Here is a 23,061-nt window from a genome sequence, read left to right as displayed (position 1 = left end):
TTCTAATTGAAGTGAGATGATTTGATTTGCATTTCTCTGGTGGGCATGTTTTTCATGTATTTTTACATGTATTTTCTGGCCATTTGTATTTCATTTTCAGAAAAATGTCTATAGAACCTTTGCTCCTTTCTTAAATTATTTTTGTTTATTCAATTTTTAGTTTCTTAAATACTCTATTATTTCTTTCAGTGCATACTTTCAAATATGTTCTCCTACTCTTATGGCTGTCTCTTCACTCTGTTGATTTTTTTTTTTTTACTGTGCAGAATTTCCTTCGTTTGATATAATTTCATGTGTCTATTTCTATATTTGTTGCCTGTGCTTTGGATGTTTTATCTAAAAAAAACTATTGTCTATGCTGATGTCTTGAAGTGTTTACATTCTCGTCTAGTTGTTTCAGGTCTTACATTTGAATCTGATTCATTTTGAATTGTTTTTTTGTATAGGGTGAGAAGTAGAATCCGAAGTCTAAATCTTCTGCATATGGATATCCAGTTTTTCAATGCATGTTTTTAGCACCATTGTCAAAGACTGGTTGGTTGTAGATGTTATTGATCAATGTCTGGTATCTGTATACTGCTCCATTGGTCTGGTGTGTGTTTCTTCTTTTCTACCAGTGCCATGCTGTTTTGGTACAATAGCCTTGTGGTATGTTTTAAAATCTGGAATTATGATGCCTCCAGCTTTTTTCTTATTGTTAAAAGTTGCTTTGGCTCTTTGAGATCTTCTTTATTTGCAAATGAAGTTTTAGAATTTTTTTGTCTAATTCTGAGAATAATGTCATTGACTTTTTTATTGAAATTTTACTGTATCTATAAATGACTTTGGGTAATGTGGACATTTTAACAATATTATATCTTCAAATCTGAGAACATGAAAGGTAATTCCATGTTTTTGTGTCTTGTTCAATTTCTTTCATAGTGTTTTGTAATTTTCATTGTAGTAGTTTTTCACTTCTTTGGTTAAATTTATTCTGAAGTTTATTTATTATAGCTTTTATGAGCAGAATTACCTTCAAAATTTCTTTCTCAATGTGTTGGTTATTGCTGTATGAAAGTGTGTGTTGTACTTATATGTCATTTGACTTTACTAAATGTGTAGGTTCTGATAGCCTCTTGGTGGAGTATAGGTTTTGCTATTTAGAGAATCATGTCACCCTCAAATAGAGATAATCTAACTTTTTCCTCTCCTGTTGGTATGGCTTTCATTTTATTCTCATGTCTATTAGCGATGGCTAGAACTTCCAATACTGTGTTGAATAAAAGTAATAAAAGTTGTCATCCTCGTCGATTTCTACATCTTAGAAGAAATGTTCTCAACTTCTCACTATGAAGTTGGCTGTGGGTTTGTTATATATAACCTTTATCCTATCAAAGCGTGTTTCTTTTATACCTATTGCTTCAAGATTTTTATCATAAATGGGTGTTGAACTGTATGGAAAGCTTTCCATGCATCTATTTAAATGATTATATGAGTATTACCCTTCATCCTATTGATTTGGAGTATTATATTTACTTATCTGCATATTTTAACAATCTTTGCATCTCAGGATAAATCACACTTGATCATGATGAATGATCTTTTTTAATCTATTGAATTTGATTTGCTCAAATTTTGTTGAGAAACTTTGGACTTAAAAGATTTAAATTTATCAAGGCTATTAACCCATAGTTTTAATTTTTTTAATTTTACTTTTGAGATTTTTTTGGAGATTTATTTTATTTATTTGAAAGAGTTACAGAGAGAAATAGAGACACAGAGAGAAGTCTTCCATCTGCTGGTTCACTCCCCAAATGGCCACTGCGGCCGGTGCTGTGCCGATCTGAAGCCAGGAGCCAGGTGCTTCTTCCTGCACCCATGTGGTGCAGGGGCCCAAGGACTTGGGCCATCCTCCACTGCCTTCTCAGGCCACAGCAGAGAGCTGGACTGGAAGAGGAGCAACTGGGACTAGAACCAGTGCCCGTGTAGGATCCTGGCACTGCAGGCAGAAGATTAACTGTGCCATGGTGCCAGCCCTCCTCTTGAGATTTTTATATCATAGTGATACTGGTCTTGGAGAATGAATTTGGAAATATTCCTTTCTCTTTAAGGTTATTGGAATAATTTGAGAAGAATTGGTGTTAGTTCTTCTTTAAAGGTTTGGTAGAATTCAACAGCAAAATCATTTGATACAATTCATTAGGAGACTTATGATTACTGTTTAAATCTCATTATTCAATAGTAGTCTTTTGGGAGATGCTAATTAGTCAAGTTTCAATTTTGGTAATTTCTTAAATTTTTGTCAATTTAAAGAGAATAGATCTCATGCATTCCAAGTACAGTGTACCCATGTATTTATCCATTTCTTCCAGGTTTTCAAATTTGGTGGCATACTATTGTTCATAATTGTACCTGAAGTTCTTTGTATTTCTTAGATATGTTATGAAATCTGATTTTCTCCTCTGATTTTATCTGAGACTTCTCTGTTTTCCTAAGTATAGCTAAAAGCTTATTGATTTTTTTGAATTTTCTCAAGAAGCCAGTTCTTTATTTCATTGATCTTTTGTGTATGTTTACGTGTCTAATTCATTTATCTCCTTTGATATTTATTATTTCATTCTGTCTTAGAGTTTGGTTTGCTTTTCTTTTCTTTTTTTTTTTATTTAATGAGCATAAATTTCCAAAGTACAGCTTATGGACCACAATAGCCTCCTCCCCCACTGTGTCTTCCCTCCCATCCACAACGCTCCCCTCTCCCACTCCCTCTCCCCTTCCCCTTCACATCACGATTAATTTTCAATTATCTTTATATACAGAAGATCAATTTAGCGTATGTTAGGTAAATATTTCCACATTTTGCTCCCACACAGAAACACAAAGTGTAAAATACTATTTGAGTACTAGTTATAGCATTGATTAAACAAACCTAAGAGTAATTGTGTATTAATTACAGAGTTCAACCAATAGTTTTAAGTAGAATATAAAATGCATCTTTTGTATTGTTGTGGCTTCCCCCCGACCTCCCTCCCTCCCGTGGCCCTCCCCTCACCTACTTCCTCTCCCATCCCGCCCTTCATCACGTTTCATTTTCAATTACCTTCATATACCGAAGATCAACTTAGTATAATATTAAGCAGGGATTTCAACAGGTTGCACTTACACAACCGAACCAGGTATAGGGTATTGTTTGACTAGTAGTGTTGTTTTTGAGTTTCATAGATAAACATATTAAGGACAGAGATCCTGCGTGGGGAGCATGAACCCAGTGACTCCCATTGTTGATTTAACAATTGGCACTCTTATTTATGATGTCAGCAATCACCCGAGACTCTTGCTATGAGCTGTCTAGGCTATGGAAGCCCCTTGAGTTCACCAACTCTGAATTTGTTTAGTCAAGGCCATATCACAGTGGAGATTCCTTCCTCCCTTCAGAGAAAGGCGCCTCTCTCCTTGATGGCCTGATCCTTCTGCTGGGGTGTTGTTCACCAGGATCCTTCATTTAGATTGTTTTTTGCCACCGTGTCATGGCTTTCCATGCCTGCGAGACTCTCATGGACCTTTTAGTCAGATCCGAATGTCCCAAGGGTTGATTCTGAGGCAGGAGTGCTGTTTTGGGCATTTGCCATTCTATGAGTCTGCTGTGTGTCCTGCTTCCCCCGCAGGATCATTCTCTCCCTTTTGATTCTATCTTTCATTATTTGCTTACACTGGTCTTATTTGTGTAATCTCTTCGACACTTACCCTATCTTTTTGATCAGTTGTGTATTTATATTTGTCACTTTACCAAGTGTGCTGGCATTGGTACCTGCCTCCTTGGTAAGATTGAGTTGAAATCCCCTGGCACGTTTCCAGTTCCACCATTGGAGGTAGGTCTGAGTGAGTATGTGCCGTCCTATATATCTCCTCCCTCTCTTATTCCCACTCCCATGTTCCACAGAGATCAATTTCCTGTTATTTTTTAAACGCTTAAGAATGGTTGTGCATTGATTGCAGAGTTCAACCAGTGGTCTTGTGTAGAGCATGGTTTGCTTTGCTTTTCTAGATCTTTGAGATGTGCCATTAGATTGGATATTTGATATCTTTCTATTTTATATAGATATTTTATTGCTATAAATTTCCTTCATCATGGTATTTTTGCTATATCCCATAAACTTTTGAATGTTATTTTTCCATTTTCATTAGTTTTAAGTGATTTTTAAATGCCCTTTTAATTCTTCAGTGACCCATGTTCATTCAGGACCATGTTTGTTCAATCTCTATGTATTTGTATAATTTCTTCATTTCTTTGTTAAGGATGAGTTTTACTTTACTCCATTGTGGTCAAAAAACAAAATAGATGATGTGATTTCAGTTTCTTTGACCTTGTTGAGACTTGTTTGATGGCCTAGTATATGTTCTATCCTAGAGAATGTTCTATGTGTGTTCTGTAGCTGTTGAACAGTCTTTCATTTCATCTGTTGTGGTATTTAAGTCTGTGTTTCTTTTGACTTTCATCTATCCACTGATGAAAGTAGGGCTTGAAGTTCCCCCACTATTATTGTGTTGGAGCTTATCTCTCATTTTATACCTAAGAATGTCTATTTTATAAAATTGGGTGCACCAGCATTAGGTGCACAAACATTTTGCAAAGGTCATATATTGTTATTGAGTGGATCTCTTGGTCATTTAATAGTAACTACTTTTGTCTCTTTTTGCAATTTTTATCTTAAAATCTGTTTTGTCTGACATAAGTATAGCCACTCCTGCTCACTTTTGCTTTGTTTGCCTGGAATATTGTTTTCTATTCTTTCACTTTCAATCTGTGTGTCTTTATTGGTGAAATGGGCTTCCTGAAGACAGCGTATTTTTTGAGTCTTGTGTTTTTAATCTATCCAGTCTTTTTTCTTTTAGCATTTTTTAATTTGTATAAATACAAAGAGAACAAATTTCACATACTACATAGATACAATTCTAAGAAGATAACAATACCTCCCTTCTCCCTCCCCCAATCCCTTGCCTTCCCTCCCTTCTTTTCTTTTCATTAATTTTTGCAAAGACATAATTTTAATCCATTCTGTAATCACAGGCTTAATTCACAACTACCCATAATATTCAACAGGTAAAAAGTAGGAATACCACAGTTTCACAGGAGTATAAACAAGGACTAAAACTGACAACCATATCATAAGATGTCCATTTCATTCCTATGCATATTTTGTATTCAGTATTAAATGCCACATATCAGAGAATAGTATATTTGTCTTTTTGAAACTGGCTTATTTCCCTAAGCATAATAGGTTTCTGTTGCATCCATATTGTTGAAAAAGACAGGATTTCATCAGCTGATAACTGGATAAAAGAAAATGTGATATATATACATTATGAAATACTACTATGGATCTATGGATCCATAGTTTGTTAATGTGATCTATCACATTTTTTGATTTGCATATGTTGAAACATCCCTGCATATCAGGGATAAATCCCCCCTCGTCTGGGTGAATGACCTTTCTGATGTGTTGTTGGATTCAAATTGCTAGTATTTTGATGAGGGCTTTTGCATCTATGTTCACAAGGGATATTGGTCTACAGTTCTCTCTGTTTTATTTTTTTCTGGTTTTGAACTGATGCTGGCCTCATAGAAAGAGTTGGGAGGATTCCCTCCCTTCAATTGTTTTGAATAGTTTGATAATTAGTTCTTTAAAAGTTTGGTCAAATTCAGTAGTGAAACCATCTGACCCTGGGCTTTTCTTTGTTGGAAGTTTTTTATTACTGATTCAGTCTCCATCTTTCTCATTTGTCTATTTAGGTTTCCTAAGTCTCCATGGCTCAATTTTGGTAGATTGTATGTGTTCAAAAACCTATCCATTTCTTCTAGATTTTCTAATTTGTTGGCATATATTAATTCCTGATGATGCTTTTTATTTCTGTTATCTGTTGTTACATTTCCTTTTTCATCTCTGATTTTTATTAATTTGGGTCTTCTCACTTTTTTTGGTTAGTTGGGTCAATAGTGTATTAATTTTATTTTTTCAAGAAAACCAACTCTTCATTTCACTAATCTCTTGTATGTTTGTTTCAGTTTTATTTCTTCTCTATAACAGTTTCTTTCCTCCTACTGATTTGGGTTTTGATTTGTTCTTGTTTTTTCAAGATCCTTAAGATGCTTTGTTAGGTCATTTTTCTGATGTCTTTCCAATTTCTTGATATAGGTACTAATTGCTGTAAGTATCTCCCTTAACACTGATTTTGCTGTATTCCAAATGTTTTGATATGTTGTGTGGTCATAATCGATCATTCTAGGGATTTTTAAAATTTTTGTTTTGACTTCTATGACTCACTGTTCATTCAGAATCATGTTGTTCAGCCTCCATGTGTTTGCATATCTTTAGTCTCTTAAGCTGTTAATTTCCAGTTTCATTCCATTGTTGTCAGAAAAGATACATGGTATAATTTCAGTGTTTTTGAATTTGTTGACTTGCTTTGTGGCCTAGCATATGATCTAACCTAGAGAAAATTCATGCACTGATAAAAGCAATGGATGTTCTGTTTCTGTGGGATTAAATGTTCTGTAGATATCAGGTATACTTAGCCTGTAGTATAGATTAGCTCTATTGTTTCTTTGTTGATTTTCTGTCTAGTTGATCTGTCCTTTGATGAAAGTAGGGTGTTGAAGTCCCCCCATTATTATTGTATTAGAGCCTGTCTCCCTTTAGATCCATTAACATTTGCTTTAAAGAGCTAGGTACCCTGGCCTTGGGTGCATAAACATTTACTATAGTTACAACTTCCTATTGAATTGATCCCTTAATCATTACATAATGCCCTTTTCTGTCCCTTAACAATTTTTGTGTTAAATTCTATTTTGTCTGATATTAGTATGATTACTCCTGCTCTGTTTTGATTTTGATTGGCATGGAATATCCTTTTCTATTCTTTCACTTTCAGTCTGCATGTATCTGCAGTGAGGTGTGTTTCTTGTAGGCAGCAAATAGATGAGTCTTGTTTTTTAATCCTTTCAGCTAGTCTGTATCTTTTACATTGAAGGTTATTATTGATAAGTAACAACTTGATCCTGCCATTTTTCCATAAATATTCCTATTATTCACTTTGGATTTCTTTTACTAGGAGATTTTCAGCCTTCACATTCTTTCTGATTGTGGCTATTGTTCTGTTTCTGTTAGTCTAATTGGGGTGCCTCAGAAGGTAATCTGCATTTCTTTTGTGCACATTTTAGAATATTTTTTTATGTTTTGTTGTTGACTATAATGTATCATGGTGAAGATCCTTTCTGATTGTATCTACTAGGAGTTCTATGTGCTTCCAATATTTGGATGTCCCTTTTTCCAGATTAGGGAAGTTTTTTTCTATTATATAACTGAGTAGGCCTTCTCCATTGTCATTTTCCATACCTTCAGGAACTCTTAAGACATGTTTGTTTGGTCATTTGATATTATCTCATAAATCTCAAGTACTGTTTTCAGTTTTTCTAATTTTACTTATTTTATTTTCTGACTGAGATATTTCCAAGACTGTTGTTAAGACTTTCCACAGTATTTTTATTTTTTTTATTTGACAGGTAGAGTTAGACAGTGAGAGAGAGAGACAGACAGAAAGGTCTTCCTTCCATTGCCTCACTTCCCAAATGGGCATTACGGCCGGCGTTGCGCCGATCCGAAGCCAGGAGCCAGGTGCTTCTTCCTGGTCTCTCATACAGGTGCAGGTGCCCAAGACCTTGAGCCATCCTCCACTGCCTTCCCGGGCCATAGCAGAGAGCTGGACTGGAAGAGGAGCAACCGGGACTAGAACCCAGCACCCATATGGGATGCTGGTGCCACAGAAGGAGGATTAACCAAGTGAGCCATGGTATTGGCCCATCCACTGTATTTTCTATTTGACATATTGAATTCTTCAACTCAAATACTTAAGTTTAATTTATCTTCAATATATCTATCTTGTGACAAGATTTTTCATCCATGTCGTGTATGGATTTCTTTAACTCATATATTTCCTTCTCTGTTTTTGAGTGATCTTATGATCATTCTTTTGAATTCCTTTTAATGCATTCCATCATTCTCTCCATATTCACATTGTTTTTTTTTAATCTTTGCATTCTAGTATTGAAGTGCTGCTATTTTCCTTTTGGAGACTCATATTGTTTTCCTTATTCTTGTTTCTTGTATTTTTATGTTTATTTTTAGGCATTTGCAGAAAATCTTACTGATTTTCTCCTCTGATGGCTTTCATCTTTGAAACATGCCTCGTGGCTTAGTGGAGTATCTGCTCCTTCAGTGGATATCCAGAAGCATGTGCTGAGTGGGGCCAGGAAGCTGTGGTCATTGCTCCAGGGTGTGGCAAGAATCTTGGGTGACACCCAAGTTGGGCATGGTAGATCTCTATTCTTAGCAGGGTGGAGGGTATGATCGTGTCGGCTGGCATGATCACAGCCTCACTTCTCTTCCAGGTGGTCAATGCCCAGGGTTAGCCCATGTGGCTACACAGCCCTCCTACACAGAGACATGAACCACACAAAGGATCCACAATGTCATCAGTGGGAGCACAGAACCCTCTGCAGTGAACCACCCAGACACTCAAATAAACTGAGCTTTGAAGCCAGACACAGTGATTGAGCAGAGACCCAGCTACACCCCACACCCTATCATACAGTCAGAGAATTCCCATAGTCATAAGTTGCAATGTTCCCATAGTCACTGGGAGTAGGGGATCCAGTCTCAGCCCCACAAGCTTGCCCTGTCCATGGAGAGAGCAGAGGTATTCCCAGAGCCAGCTGCCTGTCAATACTCTTCCTTGGCAGTCTCAGTCTGGGTGCCTATGATAGAGTCAAGAGGGTGAGGGGAAGCACCTCACAGTCTCAAGTGGATGCCCCACCCCCTGCCAACTGTGCAGGCCAGACTCAAAGTCAGTGGGGGACCGCAGATATATTCCTTTAGTAAAATTCTCTATTGTGCACACACATGAGCCACCACAGCCTCTACTCATGTTAATAAGATGGCACTTCTTCTGTGCCAGTTGCCAGTTGCCTTTATTAGGGAATGGGGAGAAACAAGTGTGCTCTCCCTTCATGAGCTAGGTGGACTCTCCCTACCCCACAAGCGCTCCAAGCTGGACTCAAAGTCAGTGTGGTCCGCAAGGTTCTCCATCAGGCACTATCCCCAGTGACACAGGTTGCCACAGTCTCCTCTTACCTTGCTCCAAAAAGATGACGTCTCCTGTACCCCTGGCTGTGAAAGTCACCGGTGGTGTCCCTGCTCACTGTTGCATGCTTGCAGCATCCACCCTGCTCCATGGTGTATCTCTTCTTCAGAATTTCTGCAAACTTTTCTCCAACTCTTCCGCAAGAATGTAGACACTCTGCCTTTCCGCCTTTTGTTATCTTCCTTTGGTCAAAATCAGCATACCTTTTTTTTCTGTTCTGTCATCTTGGATCCCCCTCAGCCTATTTCTTTTAATTGGGGGATTTAGTGCATTTCCTTTCCTTTTTTTTTTTTTTTTTTTTTTTTTTTTAACAGGCAGAGTTAGTGATAGAAACAGAGAAAGCTCTTCCTTTTGTTGGTTCACCCCCCAAATGGCTGCTATAGCCGGCGCGCTGTGCTAATCCAAAGCCAGGAGCCAGGCACTTCCTCCTGGTCTCCCATGCTAGTGCAGGGGCCCAAGCACTTGGGCCATCCTCCACTGCCTTCGCAGGCCACAGCAGAGAGCTGGACTGGAAGAGGAGCAACCGAGACAGAACCCGCGCCCCAACCAGGACTAGAACCTGGAGTACCGGCACCGCAGGCGGAGGATTAGCCTAGTGAGCCGCAGCACCGGCCGTACATTTACTTTCAAGGTTATTATTAATAAGTAATGACTTAGTCCTGTCACTTTTTCAAAATTTCATGTTAATTTTTAGTATCCTTTGTTCTTTTTCTAGTCAGGCTTATACTTAAATGTATTTTCATGGCAGTTGTTTGCTTTCTTTTGCCTTTTTTTTTTTTTTGAAAGACTTATTTATTTGAAAGAGTTACAGAGAGAGGTATAGACAGAGAGAAAGGTTTTCTACCCATTGGTTCGCTCCCCAAATGGCTGCAACAGCCAGAGCTCAGCTGAGCCGAAGCCAGGAGCCAGGAGCTTCTTCCAGGTCTCCCATGTGGGTGCAGGGGTCCAATCACTTGGGCCATCTCCACTGCTTTCCCAGGAGCATTAGCAGGGAGCTGGATCAAAAATGGTACAGTTGGAACTTGAACTAGTGCTGCAGGACAGGGCTTTAACCTGCTGCACCACAGTGCAGACCCCTTTGTTTTGCTTCTGAATGTAGGACTTTAGTGTCTTTTGTAAGGCTGGTCTGGGTGCTAATAAATTCCCTCAGCTTTTGTTTGTCCTAGAAAGTCTTTACTTCTTCATTTATGAAAGACAACTTTGCTGAGTAAAATATCCTTGGTTAGCATATATTTTCTTTCAGTACTTAAAATATATTGTTGCATTCCCTCCTGGCTTTTATGAGGGCAACTTGATGCATGAGTAACTGTTCAAATTTGTATCTCTGTAGAGATATAACTAAAACATCTGTGGCAGCAAATTATTTCTTAGCTGTCTGCTGTGCACAGACTTAGTTACTTTTAGTTCGATCTGCAAGAAATACTCTGCAAGCCTTGTAGTATAAAGAAACAAGTAGTTTATTTAAGTAGCAAATTTTAAGAAGTAGGGCAGAGAGAGAGAGAGAAAGAAGCGGGGAGAGTCCCTAAGAGTAGGGACTCAACCTGGGAATTTACCACTAGGCAATCTTTACACAGCACCAGAAAAGGATCCATACTGAGAACCAGACATCATCAGTAATCATCATGGAACAAACAGCACCGGAAAAGGATCCCTACTGAGAACTAAGCATCATCAGTAGTCATCATGGGCACTTTCAACGTCCAGCATGACTGCGTGTTCCACCGGGATGGAACAGCAGCAGCAGAGTTTTGTTCTGGCTCCCTCTTAAAGCCCCCAAGGACAAAGTGGGCTCATTGCCAAGGTTTTAGGCAAGCAGTGCGTCCCGTCTCGGATCTTGGCCAGAGAGCCGAGACACGAAGCATGCCCACCTGTTTATCAGAAACATCCCTTTATCCTCCTCCCTGGGAACTGGCCAGGCTCCCAAGGAGCAGGAGAAGGTCATCCGGCAGACAAGTTACTTGTTTCCAGAGCCGAATCTAGATACAAGCCTCTTCATCCTAAAAATTTGTCCTTACAACATCCTATGCAGCCACCATCTTGGTTCATGTCCTCTAAAAGAAAGTTTATACAAAAGAGTACAATAGTGTATGATTCCATTTGTGTGAGCTCCTAAACCAGGCAGAATTACTCCATGGTGAAATAAATCTATGGTAAGGAGTTGTGATAGAGATTGACTGGGAGAAGACACGAGAGTGCTTTCTGAGGTGAGGGCAGTGTGTATCTTGATGGTAGTTTATGTTATAATTAAGTGTATGCATTGTCAACTATGAAAACTCGTAAAATGTGCATTTATCATTTGGCTATTTTATTATGCATTCACCTAAATAAGAATTATAATCAAATATTGATTACTTAATGATTATTTTGGTGGAATTGTGCTGATATCTGTAACTTCCTTTGCAGGGCATCTAAAAATTAGATAAATTGATTGGTAGATTGAATTTGCTTATCTACATATATCCTTCTTTCCTTTTTTATGCAAAGTTAGCATACTTTTTGGCCACTGAATTTGTTTCTGAACCCTAAATCCACACTGAAGTCTGCTTATAGATGGCATAACTGCACTTCTGCTTTTCCAGCCAGTTCTATGTGAGGTTCTCTAATAGGAGTGGACAAGGGACTTGAGCTTTCCTTCTGTCTTTTTGTCTGCTTATAGTTCCTTAGGAACTACTTCATTCTGAAAGTAGCAGTTTACCCCCATATTAAAGATTAGCCAATACTTGTCAAAATCACTCTCATCACATCCTGTCAGGGATACCAGTCCTAGGAAACTGGAGCTCCTTATTGGAGTTCTGGGTCCAAGTGTCAGAGGACCTCTACTTCAGCCTTAGAAACCAAGTCCCAGGACAGGCATAACAGTTTAATCCACCTCCTGGATTGCCGGCATCCCATATGGGTGTCAGCTTGAGTCCTAGCTGCCCCACTTCCAATCCAGCTCCCTGTTAATGCGCCTGAGAAAGCAGCAGAAAATGGCCCAAGTCTTTGAGCCCCTGCACCCACTTTGGGACCCAGATGATGCTCCTGGTTCCTGACTTTGGCCTGGCCTTCCTCAGGTCATTGTGGCCATTGTCTAATGTTTATTTCCCTCTAATGGCATTGTCTAACATCAAGGTTCTTTTCTTATATATATAGGCCGTATAATACCTTGTTTTGTGCATTTTCTGCCTTTGAAGTAGAATTCAAATGATACATAATTGTAGCATAATAATATATGTTGTGCTTCAGGGTTACTGTCATTTTTAGACATTCAGAATTACTTTGATACCAGAGAAATCCTCCACATCACATGGTTACCCATTTTCATTTAACTTTCCTTTATTTCCAACATTTGCTTTACAGATTTTTTGTTTGTTTGTTTTAAACATAGCTTGTTTCCTATTGCTACTTCTAGGTAAAATATCATCTGCGTTTTATTAGGGTACAGAGGACTGTTTGGTGGCCAGACAGACCAGGCTGGAAAACAGACTTCCTCTTTCCTAATCGTCCTTCTGTAGGACCCAGGAACCCAAATTATCCTGAAGGAGGAAGTCCTGGTAAGCAAATCTGATTTAATTATCACAGTTGCATACTAGGATATGTACTTGTGTACTGCATACATTTATTGAGAAACAACATTTAGTCTTATTTGTGACAAGTTTTAAATTAAATTTCTACTCTACCAAAATGAATGCTCAACTCTATACTTATGGTAAGCTTTTATATATAGATTATAGATATATCATGTTTTATCCACTTCTGATTCTTACATTAATGCATCTTTATATAATTGTAGTTGAGTATCCTGCTTTCCAAATATGTTTACTTAATTTGTTCACATTCCTTGCTTTGTCATGCCTATATATAATTCTCTTCACTAGATGAAAAATTTTTTTAATTCTCTTGGTAGTTTTTAATACAACTTTTTGTTTTTCATATTGTTTTATATGAAAAGTCCTTACGGTGGAATTCAGGTTTACCAGCTCTCCTGAAATTGTATCTTTAGAAAACATTCAATAGAAGAAAAGAGCTATGCAAATTCTCACAATAACAGTAAAAATTTGAGAGCAACATAACTGTAAGAAAATAGGTGAACCTATTAGACAGTCATTTAAAATAACCTTTATGAATTCTGTTGATAAAGCAGGTGTTTAAATTGAATCTATAGGAACTGATACGAATTAACTATCCAAAGTTGGGGGAAATTTGTCCTAGGAAAGGGGAATAAATCAAAAACATGTAGAGGGCAGGATGCAGGATGGAACTGCATGGCATTTTAAAACTTTTTTATTTCTTTCCATTTTGTTAATTTTGTTTGAAGGCAGAGGGAGAAAGAGATCCTCCATCAACAAGTTCACTCCCCAGATGCTCACAACAGCCAAGGCTGGGTGTATGACCTGTTTATTTGCTACTTTTCAGATATTTTTGTATTCCAATTGACACATAATAATTTAGGGCACAGTGTAACACTTCAATACATGTATATAATGTTTATAGATAATTATTATCTCAAATATTTATTATCCCTTTGAGTTGGGAAAAATCAAAATCCTCTCTACTAGATATTTTGAAAAACATGATTAGTTTCTGTCAATTTTAGTTATGCCACTGTGCTATACAATATTAGAAATTATTCCTTCTACTCAACTTCACTCCTGTACTCATCAACTATCTGCCTGCATCTCCCCCTCCAACAGCCTTCTCAGATTCTGATAACCATCATTCCGTACTTTTAAGAGATCAACCTTTCAGCTTCTGCATATAAATTTGCTCTACTTGAATTTTTTTAGTCAGAATTGTGATATATAAACCAGTTCAGGTGTATTTTGTGTTAGCTATTATTTGTGCTGTTAATAGTTTGGTTCTCTTCAGTTAGGGCACAAAAAATATTTTTTTCCTCAAAAATTGATGTGGGTAGTGTGATGCTCTGAGCTACATCTTCCACAATATGCTGTCAGTTTTAAAATAGTTTTTAAATTTTATTTATTGGAGAAACAGAGAGAGTGAGAGCAAGAGAGCAGTCCCATTGATAAATCCATTCTCCAAATGCCAGCAAAGACTGGAACTTGGCCATGCTGAAGCTGGAAGCCAAAAACCCAATTCAGCTGTCCCATGTGCGTGGCAGGAATCCAGTTACTTCATTTATCACTGCTGCCTTCCAAGATCTACATTTAACCATTTTTAATCCAGTTATTTGTTTTGTTTTGTGCTGTTGATTGGTTTGAGCTCCTTATATAATCTGGATATTAATTTCTTGTCATGAATAGTATTCAGATGTTTTTCTTGATTCTGTCAGTTATTCACTCCATTGTTTCCTTTGCTGTACAGATACTTTTTAGTTTGATGTAATCCATATTGTTCTTTTTTTCTGGTTGTTTTATATATCCTTTATTCATTTCTTTCTTATTGTTCATCACTGTGGTTTGTTAGATTTCCATAGTGAAGAAATATGATTCTTTTCTGTTTCTCATTTGTGTATCTCTCTTACTAGTGAGCTTTATAGTTCTGCATGTTTTCATGATAGTGATTATTACTTTCACTCCCAGATACAGGATTCTGTTAAGCATTTCTTGTAAGGCCAAGATGCCTTCAGTTTTTATTTATGTAAGAAAGAGTTTATTTTTCCTTAATTTCTGCAGGATAGCTCTGCAGGGTATAGTATCTTGACTGAGAGAAGTTTTCTTTATTTGTTTCTTTGGTCACTCTAAATATACAAGACTGCTTAAAAATCATTTTAAAAATGTTTTATGAAAAACTATGCATGGATTTCAAGATTTTCTTACATCAAAATAAACTTCTTTGTAATTCCATTTTCAATAAACATTTTTAAGTTCTCTTATCTCATTCTCTCCTAGATTACAAGGATTTTGCTGAGAAATCTGCCATTAGTTTAATGGATATTTTCTTTATATATGTTAACTTTGTATTTCTCTCTTGCTGCTTTTAGAATTCTCTGTCATTGACCTTTTTTAAGGTTTATTTATTATTTAATTGAGAGGCAGAGTTATAGAGAGAGGGAGAAACAGAGAAAAAGGTCTTCCATCCACTCATTCACTCCCCAAATGGCTGCAATAGCCAGAGCTGGGCTAATCTGAAGCCAGAAGCCAGGATCTTCTTCTGAGTCTCCTACCTAGGTGCAGGCCCCAAGGACTTGGGCCATCTTCCACTGCTTTCTCAGGCCATAGCAGAGAGCTGGATTGGAAGAGAAGCAGATGGGACACAACCTGGCATCCATGTGGGATGCCAGTGCCACAGGCAGAGACTTAGCCTTCTGGACCACAGCACCAGCCCACTATCATTGACTTTTCATAGTTTGGTTATAATGTGCTTTGAGAGAGGCATTTTGGGGTTGTCTAATCAGGGGTTCTTTGAGATTCATAGATCCAGATATACATCTCTCAAAATATTAGAAAGCTTTTTGGGTATTATTAACTATTTTTCTGTGCCCTATTCTCTCTCTTCATCCTCTGGAGCACCCTATAATATGGATATTTATTTGCTAAATGGAGTTGGGTTTCATAGGCTTTCTTTACTTTTTCTTTCTCTGATTCAGAAATACTTTTTTCTGCTTAATGGGGTCTGTTATTGTGGCTCTTAATTTTTGTCATATTCATTGCACTTTTTAGTTGAAAGATTTTTTACCTTTATATTTATCTCTTTACAGAATTTCTCATTCAGATCATGAATTGTTTTCCTGGTTTAATTGAATTATTTACCTTTGTACACTTGTATCTCATGAGCTTCCTTAAGATCATTATTTTGAGTTCCTTTTCAAATGTTTCATGTTTGTTTTTCTTTAGGGTCTTATTATTGGAGACATATTGTGTGCCCTTATGTCATGTTTTCCTGCTTTTATATACTGCTTGAGCTCCCATGTTGGTATCTGCACATTTAGTGTGGCAGTCACCATTTCCAATATTATTGGGGCCTTTTTTTTCAAAGGGAAGTATTTTTCCTATGTATGGGAGCTAGGGTGTCATTTGGGTGTGCTGTGTTACCTTTGATTCTGGCTAGACTCCATACTATAATCTCTATGCAGTTTCTTTAGCAGAAATTTTTATCAGCAACATCTCTAACTGCTTCATTGTTCTAAGCTGTGGATATTTGTGACCACAGTGACATAATGCCATTTTTCTAGGGACAGGGCTACTGCCTCACTGACTGTGGGGTGTGAGCACCTGTGGATGGGATATGAGTATCTGCAGGTTGCTGTGGGCCAGCAGCTGTAAGGTGATCTCTTGGGTGGGGCCACCATCTAGCTGGCTTTTGGACCTGTGTTAGTTATGCAGAGATGCTACTATTTCCCAAGTTGTGTGGTAATGTCTCTGGGGGAAAGGAGCTACTGTCTAGGTGGCTATCAGGCCAGGCTCAGTTGCACAGGAACTACAGGCCTTTGGCTGTGCAATAGGGTAACTGGAAGGGTGGGGCCACTGTCTGGATGACAGTTGTGCCTGGCTCAGATACACACAGGCACTGCAGACTGCCAGGCATACCAGTAGAAGAGGACCACCTCTTGACTGGCTGTTGGTCTGATAGCAGGTGCAGAGAAGTGCTTCCAGCTGGTACCTGCATAGTGGACTCACAGAAAGTGGGTAGACTGCCACACAGCTGGTTGTCAGGTTGGCTACAGTGCATGTGAGTGCTACAGGCCAGCCAGCTCTATGGTGGATGGGCCTGCCACCTAGCTGGCTGTCAGACAAGGAACAGTCGAGCATGGGCTTCTGGCTGTGTATCAGCCTTTCTCTGGGGGATGGGTTGCCATATGAGTTTAGAAACTGAAGTCTCTTCCCTTCTGCTAGGCTGAGGATCTGAATATTTGTGGACATCATGCTGTGGGGCCACCCCAGTAAATATATTGTAGAATGGCAGCAGAATCTCAAGAACGGAGATACACAGTGTCTACTAGTCATCATGACAGTATTAACTGTAAAAGTGGGTTTAGTTTCAAGGTGGCACCAATTTATAGCTGCTTAGATAATGGGCCTAGGGAAGTATATGACATAAGCTCTATTCTGTGACTCTATACTGCCATATGAACTCTGGAAAATTCTCCAAACTGAGTTAAATGCTTGTGAGGGCTATGGAAGTCTCCTGTGCAGTCTTATGCAGTAGCCATAGGGACCCGTTAGGGTCTTTGGCTTACCTTTCCCTATCTTGGTTCTGAGCTGATCCTTATGGAAAAGACAGTGTGGAACAAAAAGGATGCCTCACTCCTATATGTGGTCTTATGTTTTTGTGTTCCACAGGAAAATCATCTCTTCCATGTTCTTCCCCACTATACTTTCTCAGTCACTCCAATTGCCATAGGGTTTCTTGTTCTTTTTTGTGGTCCCTTTGGCAGGGCTGGAAAATGAGATGATTAACAGGCAACTCTATTCAGCCTGAAAATGTTTCCTATAGCTAGAATAAAAGGTACATGTGGAAGACTTTTAGAGATGAGTGCTGAAGGTCATTAAAACTCTATTGTGAAGGATGAAGTTATAAAATTTCTCCTGGAATTTATGAGTTAGACATAGAAATAATTAGCATGAGTAGGAGGAATGAGATACATGGTAGTGGATGGACCTGTATACATGATAGTACTCATAGTTCACATAATTGGATTTTGTGTTTGAAAAAATATATTTTTGTTGTATGCTATCATTGAGCAAAGAACACTACCCATGTTTCACACTTTATACTTATATACTAGTAATTATATAATTGACCAGGATACTTTAGTGAAGTATTTTTCCTCAGAGATTGGGGTGTTACTCTATCAGTTCACTTTTGGACTTAATGTGATGTGTTACTTGAGGACAGGCAAAATACCAGCAGATCCCTTAATACTACATTAATTTAGAAGAGGAAATTTTATAGAAGAAGAACTGAATACTTGCTAACATTCAAATTTAGGAGAATTAATCAAAAGAAGACAAGAGTACCAAGATTAAGCATAGGCTAGGAAATGAGTGGAAAATTAAGATATCAGTTGCATAAATCTAAGAAGGATTAGTAAACAGTGCTTAATCTTCATATTATATCACCAGAAGATAACATTTTAATATTTTAAAACTTTAAAACAGTATTCCACTTACAGAACACAGAGTTTCAAACATAGTAATGTATACTTTAAAGGTTTATATTCGAAAGTTCCAGTGTGTATTCTAGATACATTCTTGGTTCCCACTGTTAAAAGTATCTTTTTCTAATCTCTGAGTTTATCCATGCCATCTTCTATTGAAGAAGTCTTTAATTTCATGTGATTCATTATTTTTTGCCGTTTAGGAGTCTGCTAAAATTTCTTTTTTAACTTCTCCAATCTTTACTTAAGCCTGCATTATTTTTATACACAGAAGTTATATTTGGCAAGTGTACCAATTCCATTAGAATTTTAATTTGGGAACCATGTGAATCAGATTCAGATGAAGAATTATCCTTAATTTTATGTCATGTATGAAATTTGATAGGTTGTTGGAATAATTGTGTACAACTAATCTGGATAAAAGATTCAGTTTTGATTCTGTGACAACCTATGACTTCTTACTTCTTTGTGTGCCTGAGCTGTTCCTTAGTCTGTTTTACTTGACAGTGTTTGCTCTATCATGCAGGGTATATCAGAGAAGGATTCCTGGTTGTACAATATGCCTTGGATAAGGCCATCATGCTGTATCATGAGAACACTACTGGACAAAAGTTATTTGATGGTATTAGCATCTTTGTACAGAGGTTTCCATACCCAGCTTATTGTCATGATGGATTACTTTGGATCATTAGTTCTTTTCTCCCTTTGATATTCATGCTCATGTTCTCTCCAATTGTACTTTCCAATATTCGTTACATTGTGTGGGAAAAGGAGAAAAGATTGAAGGTAATCTTGGTTACTTTTTGAAGTCTCTATAAAGTTCCTTTAGGCCTTTAGAAATATTTCGTATGGAAAGGTGGATTATTTCTATATACTCAGCACCAGTAGATAGCTGTTACATCCCTGAAGTAGTAAATCCAAATATAGGACAGGAGGAGTGAGTACTGATGCCACTAATCAGTTTTCCAAGCTGAGAGAACCTAAGAAACAAACTGTCTCTGAAAAGCAGTACAAATCAAAACTAGAAGTCAGGGAGGGAGACAAAAAGTGGTCACTAGAGGAACATAAAGTCTCTGGTATCCAAAGCAACAGTGTGTTTCAAACACAACACAGCTCCTGGCTAAATTAATATAAGTCCCCACACTAAGAGTGTTTATCTTAGTATCTGCTGCCCTAGACAGCATGTCAGAGTTTGAACAAAGAATTACCAGTTGTAGCAAACGGCAAGAAAAACATAGTCCAAATAAGTCATCAGAACCAAGCTCTGTTAAGACACAGGTGTTGGAAATGTCAGAGAATTTAAAATAACTATAAGGAATATTTTAAAGTCTGTGAATGAAAAGATCGATTTGTACAAGATCCATAAGATCACTCCTATTTTCTGAGATTCATTAGAAGTACCATGGGACTCTGCATGCAGTTATATTCACAGCTAGGATTTAATGTAGTGATGTAGGAATTCAAAGCTGGATCATGAGGGAAAAAGACATAAGCAAAGCCCGGAGAAATCAACCTATTGGCTTCCTCAGGTAAATTATAAAAATTTACAGAGTGCATTTTTACCTCTGCAGTAAAAATGTGGTCACATGTTTACAATGTTCCTATCCATGAAAATCCATTAAAGACTCACCACCTAACGTTTCAAGTGGGAATTGGTTATGTAGGCATACCCTTTGTCCAGCATGTACCAAAATTCCAAACACCAAGAAATTAGATATACAGTATATACCATAGTGCTTGTACAAATAGTTTAGACACAGTCAGCCACTTTTATCAGCAAAATGTCAACTAAGTGTAGGGAACAATTAACTCACCAAGGTCCCTTCTGCCAGCCAAGGACCAGTCTTGGCAAACATGTCTTTCTAACAATAGCAATCTCAGGAATTGTGCTTTAATTCTTTTTTACACAGTGGGTAACATGCATGATCAGATAGGTAATACAGAAATCAAAATGATAAGTAGGAGTCAAATGGAATTGGTGAAAATAAAAACCACACAATCAGAAATGAAGAATGCTATTGACAGGCTCATCAGTGCACCTGATCCAGCTGAGGAAAGAATCTGAATATTGAATGTAAGACAGTAGAAATAACAGAAACTTCAATGCAAAGAGAAAAATGTAAAAATCTAGAAATATCATCCAAAAGGTATAAGATAGCATCATTGGAATACCATAAAGGAGATGAGATAAATAACAAATAAAATACTTAAAGAAATACTGGCAGAGAATTTTCCAAGATTAATGGTATACATGAAACCAGATCCAAGAAGCACAGAGAAAATAATGCAGAATAAATATCTCTCTCTCTCTCTCACACGCACACACACATATCCACACACCTCTCTAGGCATATTACATGCAAACTATCAAGAAAATTGTGAAGCAGCAATAGGAGAAAAAAGAACCTATTATTACATAGTTCTGTAATAATCTTGGAAGTAGAATACATAGAAATGAGATATTCATTTTGGTGCTTTTAAGTTTTATTTGAAATGTTTTTCATTTTGATTCAAACAGGTATAATATCGAAACAGAGGTCTATGAACTCAGGAGAAATACGTTTTTATGCCAGTAATACGTGCCTTTATTAACTGTATGATTTTTATCACCACATTTGACTTTCTGAACCTTGATGTTTCTCATTCACAAAACAGATATAATATAATCCATTTATATAAGTTTCAGTAGGGATGGAATAAGAAAAACATACAGGAAAGCCCTATTAATTCAAGATACATGAGATACCTGGTTTGTGTTGTGCTAACCTACAGGAATACCAACTCATAACTGGACTCAGAAACTGGATGATCTGGGCTGCCTATTTCTTCACATCCTTCCTTTGGTATATCATTATTATCATTTTGATATGTGTGCTGTTCTTTGCCAAGGCAAGTATCTAGTTTTATGCTGTCCAGTAAAAATATAATGGCTCATATATATAGGCACCAGAAATGTTTCAAGTTAAAAGAAATATATAAAATTATTTTAATAAACATTTAACTTACATATATATATTTCAACATGTAAGCAATTTAAAAATTGAGTTGTTTCATATTCTTCTTTGAGCCAAATCTTCAAAATCCAGTATGTTTTTTATTTACAGTGTATCTGAATTTAGATGGTAATTTTTTTCACTTCTGAATTTACTTTTTTAACTTTTATTTAATAAGTATAAATTTCCAAAGTACAACTTCTGGATTATAGCGGCTACTTCCCCCCATAACCACCCTCCTACCTGCAACCATCCCATCTCCCACTCCCTCTCCCATCCCATTCTTCATCAAGATTCATATTCAATTATCTTTATATACAGATGATCAATTTAGTATATACTAAGTAAAGATTTCAACAGTTTGCACCAACACAGAAAAACAAAGTGTAAAGTACTGTTTGAGTACTAGCTATACCGTTAATTCACATAGTACAACACATTAAGGACAGAGATCCTACATGGGGAGTAAGTGCACAGTGACTCCTGTTGTTGATTTAACAAATTGACACTCTTATTTATGATGTCAATAATCACCCAAGGCTCTTGTCATGTGCTGCCAAGGCTATGGAAGCCTCGAGTTCGCCAACTGTAATCTTATTTAGACAAGGCCATAGTCAAAACAGATGTTCTTTCCTCCCTTCAGAGAAAGGTACCTCCTTCTCTGATGGCCCCTTCTTTCCACCGGGATCTCACTCACAGAGATCTTTCATTTAGGCTTTTTTTTTTTTTTTTTTTTTGCCAGAGTGTCTTGGCTTTCCATGCCTGAAATACTCTCATGGGTTTTTTAGCCAGATCCGAATGCCTTAAGGGCTGATTCTGAGGCCAGAGTGCTGTTTAGGACATCTGCCATTCTATGAGTCTGCTGTGTATCCCGCTTCCCCTGTTGGCTTATTCTCTCCCTTTTTTTTTTTTTTATTCTATCGGTTAGTAGTTTCAGACACTAGTATTCTTTGTGTGATCCCTTTGACTCTTAGTCCTATCATTATGATCAATTCTGAACTGAAACTGATCACTTTGACTAGTTAGATACCATTGGTGCATGCCACCTTGATGGGACAGTGATTTTTTAAGAAATACTTTATCTGTGTTTGACACTGCTGTAGTACTTTTATTCAAATTCAGGATAATTAAATAACACTAAAACTTCTGTTCGTCAAACTAGCTACATTTCAAGTGCTAAAAGTGGTTAATGGCTACCAAGTATACAACTTAGTTCTTTTTTTTTTTTTGAAGACTATTTATTTATGTGAAAGTAAGAGTTACACACAGAGAGAAAGAGAGGCAGAGAGAGTGAGAGGTCTTCCATTCGCTGGTTCACTACACAGTTGGCTGCAATGCCCGGAGGTGCACTGATCTGAAGCCAGGAGCCAGGAGCTTCTTCTGGGTCTCCCATGCAGGTGCAGGGGCCCAAGGACCTGGGCCATCTTCTACTGGTTTCCCAGGCCATAGCAGAAAGCTGTATCGGAAGTGGAGTAGCTGGGTCTCGAACCGGTGTCCATATGGGATGCCGGTACTGCAGGCCGTGCTTTACTCATGATGCCACAGCACCGGCCCCTCTTGAGAGGGAAAGAGTAAATATGGTGTGGGCTGATTAGTCTTAGGTACCAGGAAAATGAAATATTTTTCAATTGATTCTACTAAGGAAACTCTGATTCTACTGAACCTCTAAGCCATATTTAAATCCTCTATAGGAGAGTTATTTAGTTAACTTCCTGTCTCACTGAGTTTTTTTTTATTTTTTTTAACTTTTATTTAATGAATATAAATTTCCAAAGTACGATTAATGGATTACAATGGCTTCCCTCCTATAAAGTCGCTCCCACCTGCAACCCTCCCGTTTCCCACTCCCTCTCC

General features: G+C 37.5%; 1 protein-coding gene across 1 annotated transcript in view; it reads left to right on the top strand.

Annotated features, from left to right (window-relative positions):
- LOC100353262 (phospholipid-transporting ATPase ABCA3) overlaps positions 1-23,061 on the top strand; it is a 219,121-nt gene that overhangs the window by 39,637 nt on the left and 156,423 nt on the right. Inside the window, exons 5-7 of the mRNA XM_089321567.1 lie at positions 12,566-12,707; positions 18,741-19,000; positions 20,987-21,103. Of these exons, the coding sequence (XP_089177693.1) occupies positions 12,566-12,707; positions 18,741-19,000; positions 20,987-21,103 (519 nt within the window). The remainder of the gene's footprint in view (positions 1-12,565; positions 12,708-18,740; positions 19,001-20,986; positions 21,104-23,061) is intronic.

Source organism: Oryctolagus cuniculus, chromosome 19, assembly GCF_051225735.1.
Source record: "Oryctolagus cuniculus isolate XC-2025 breed Fujian yellow rabbit chromosome 19, ASM5122573v1, whole genome shotgun sequence".
Classification (NCBI taxonomy): Eukaryota; Metazoa; Chordata; class Mammalia; order Lagomorpha; family Leporidae; genus Oryctolagus; species Oryctolagus cuniculus.
This window is presented reverse-complemented; position numbering and strand designations above follow the sequence as displayed.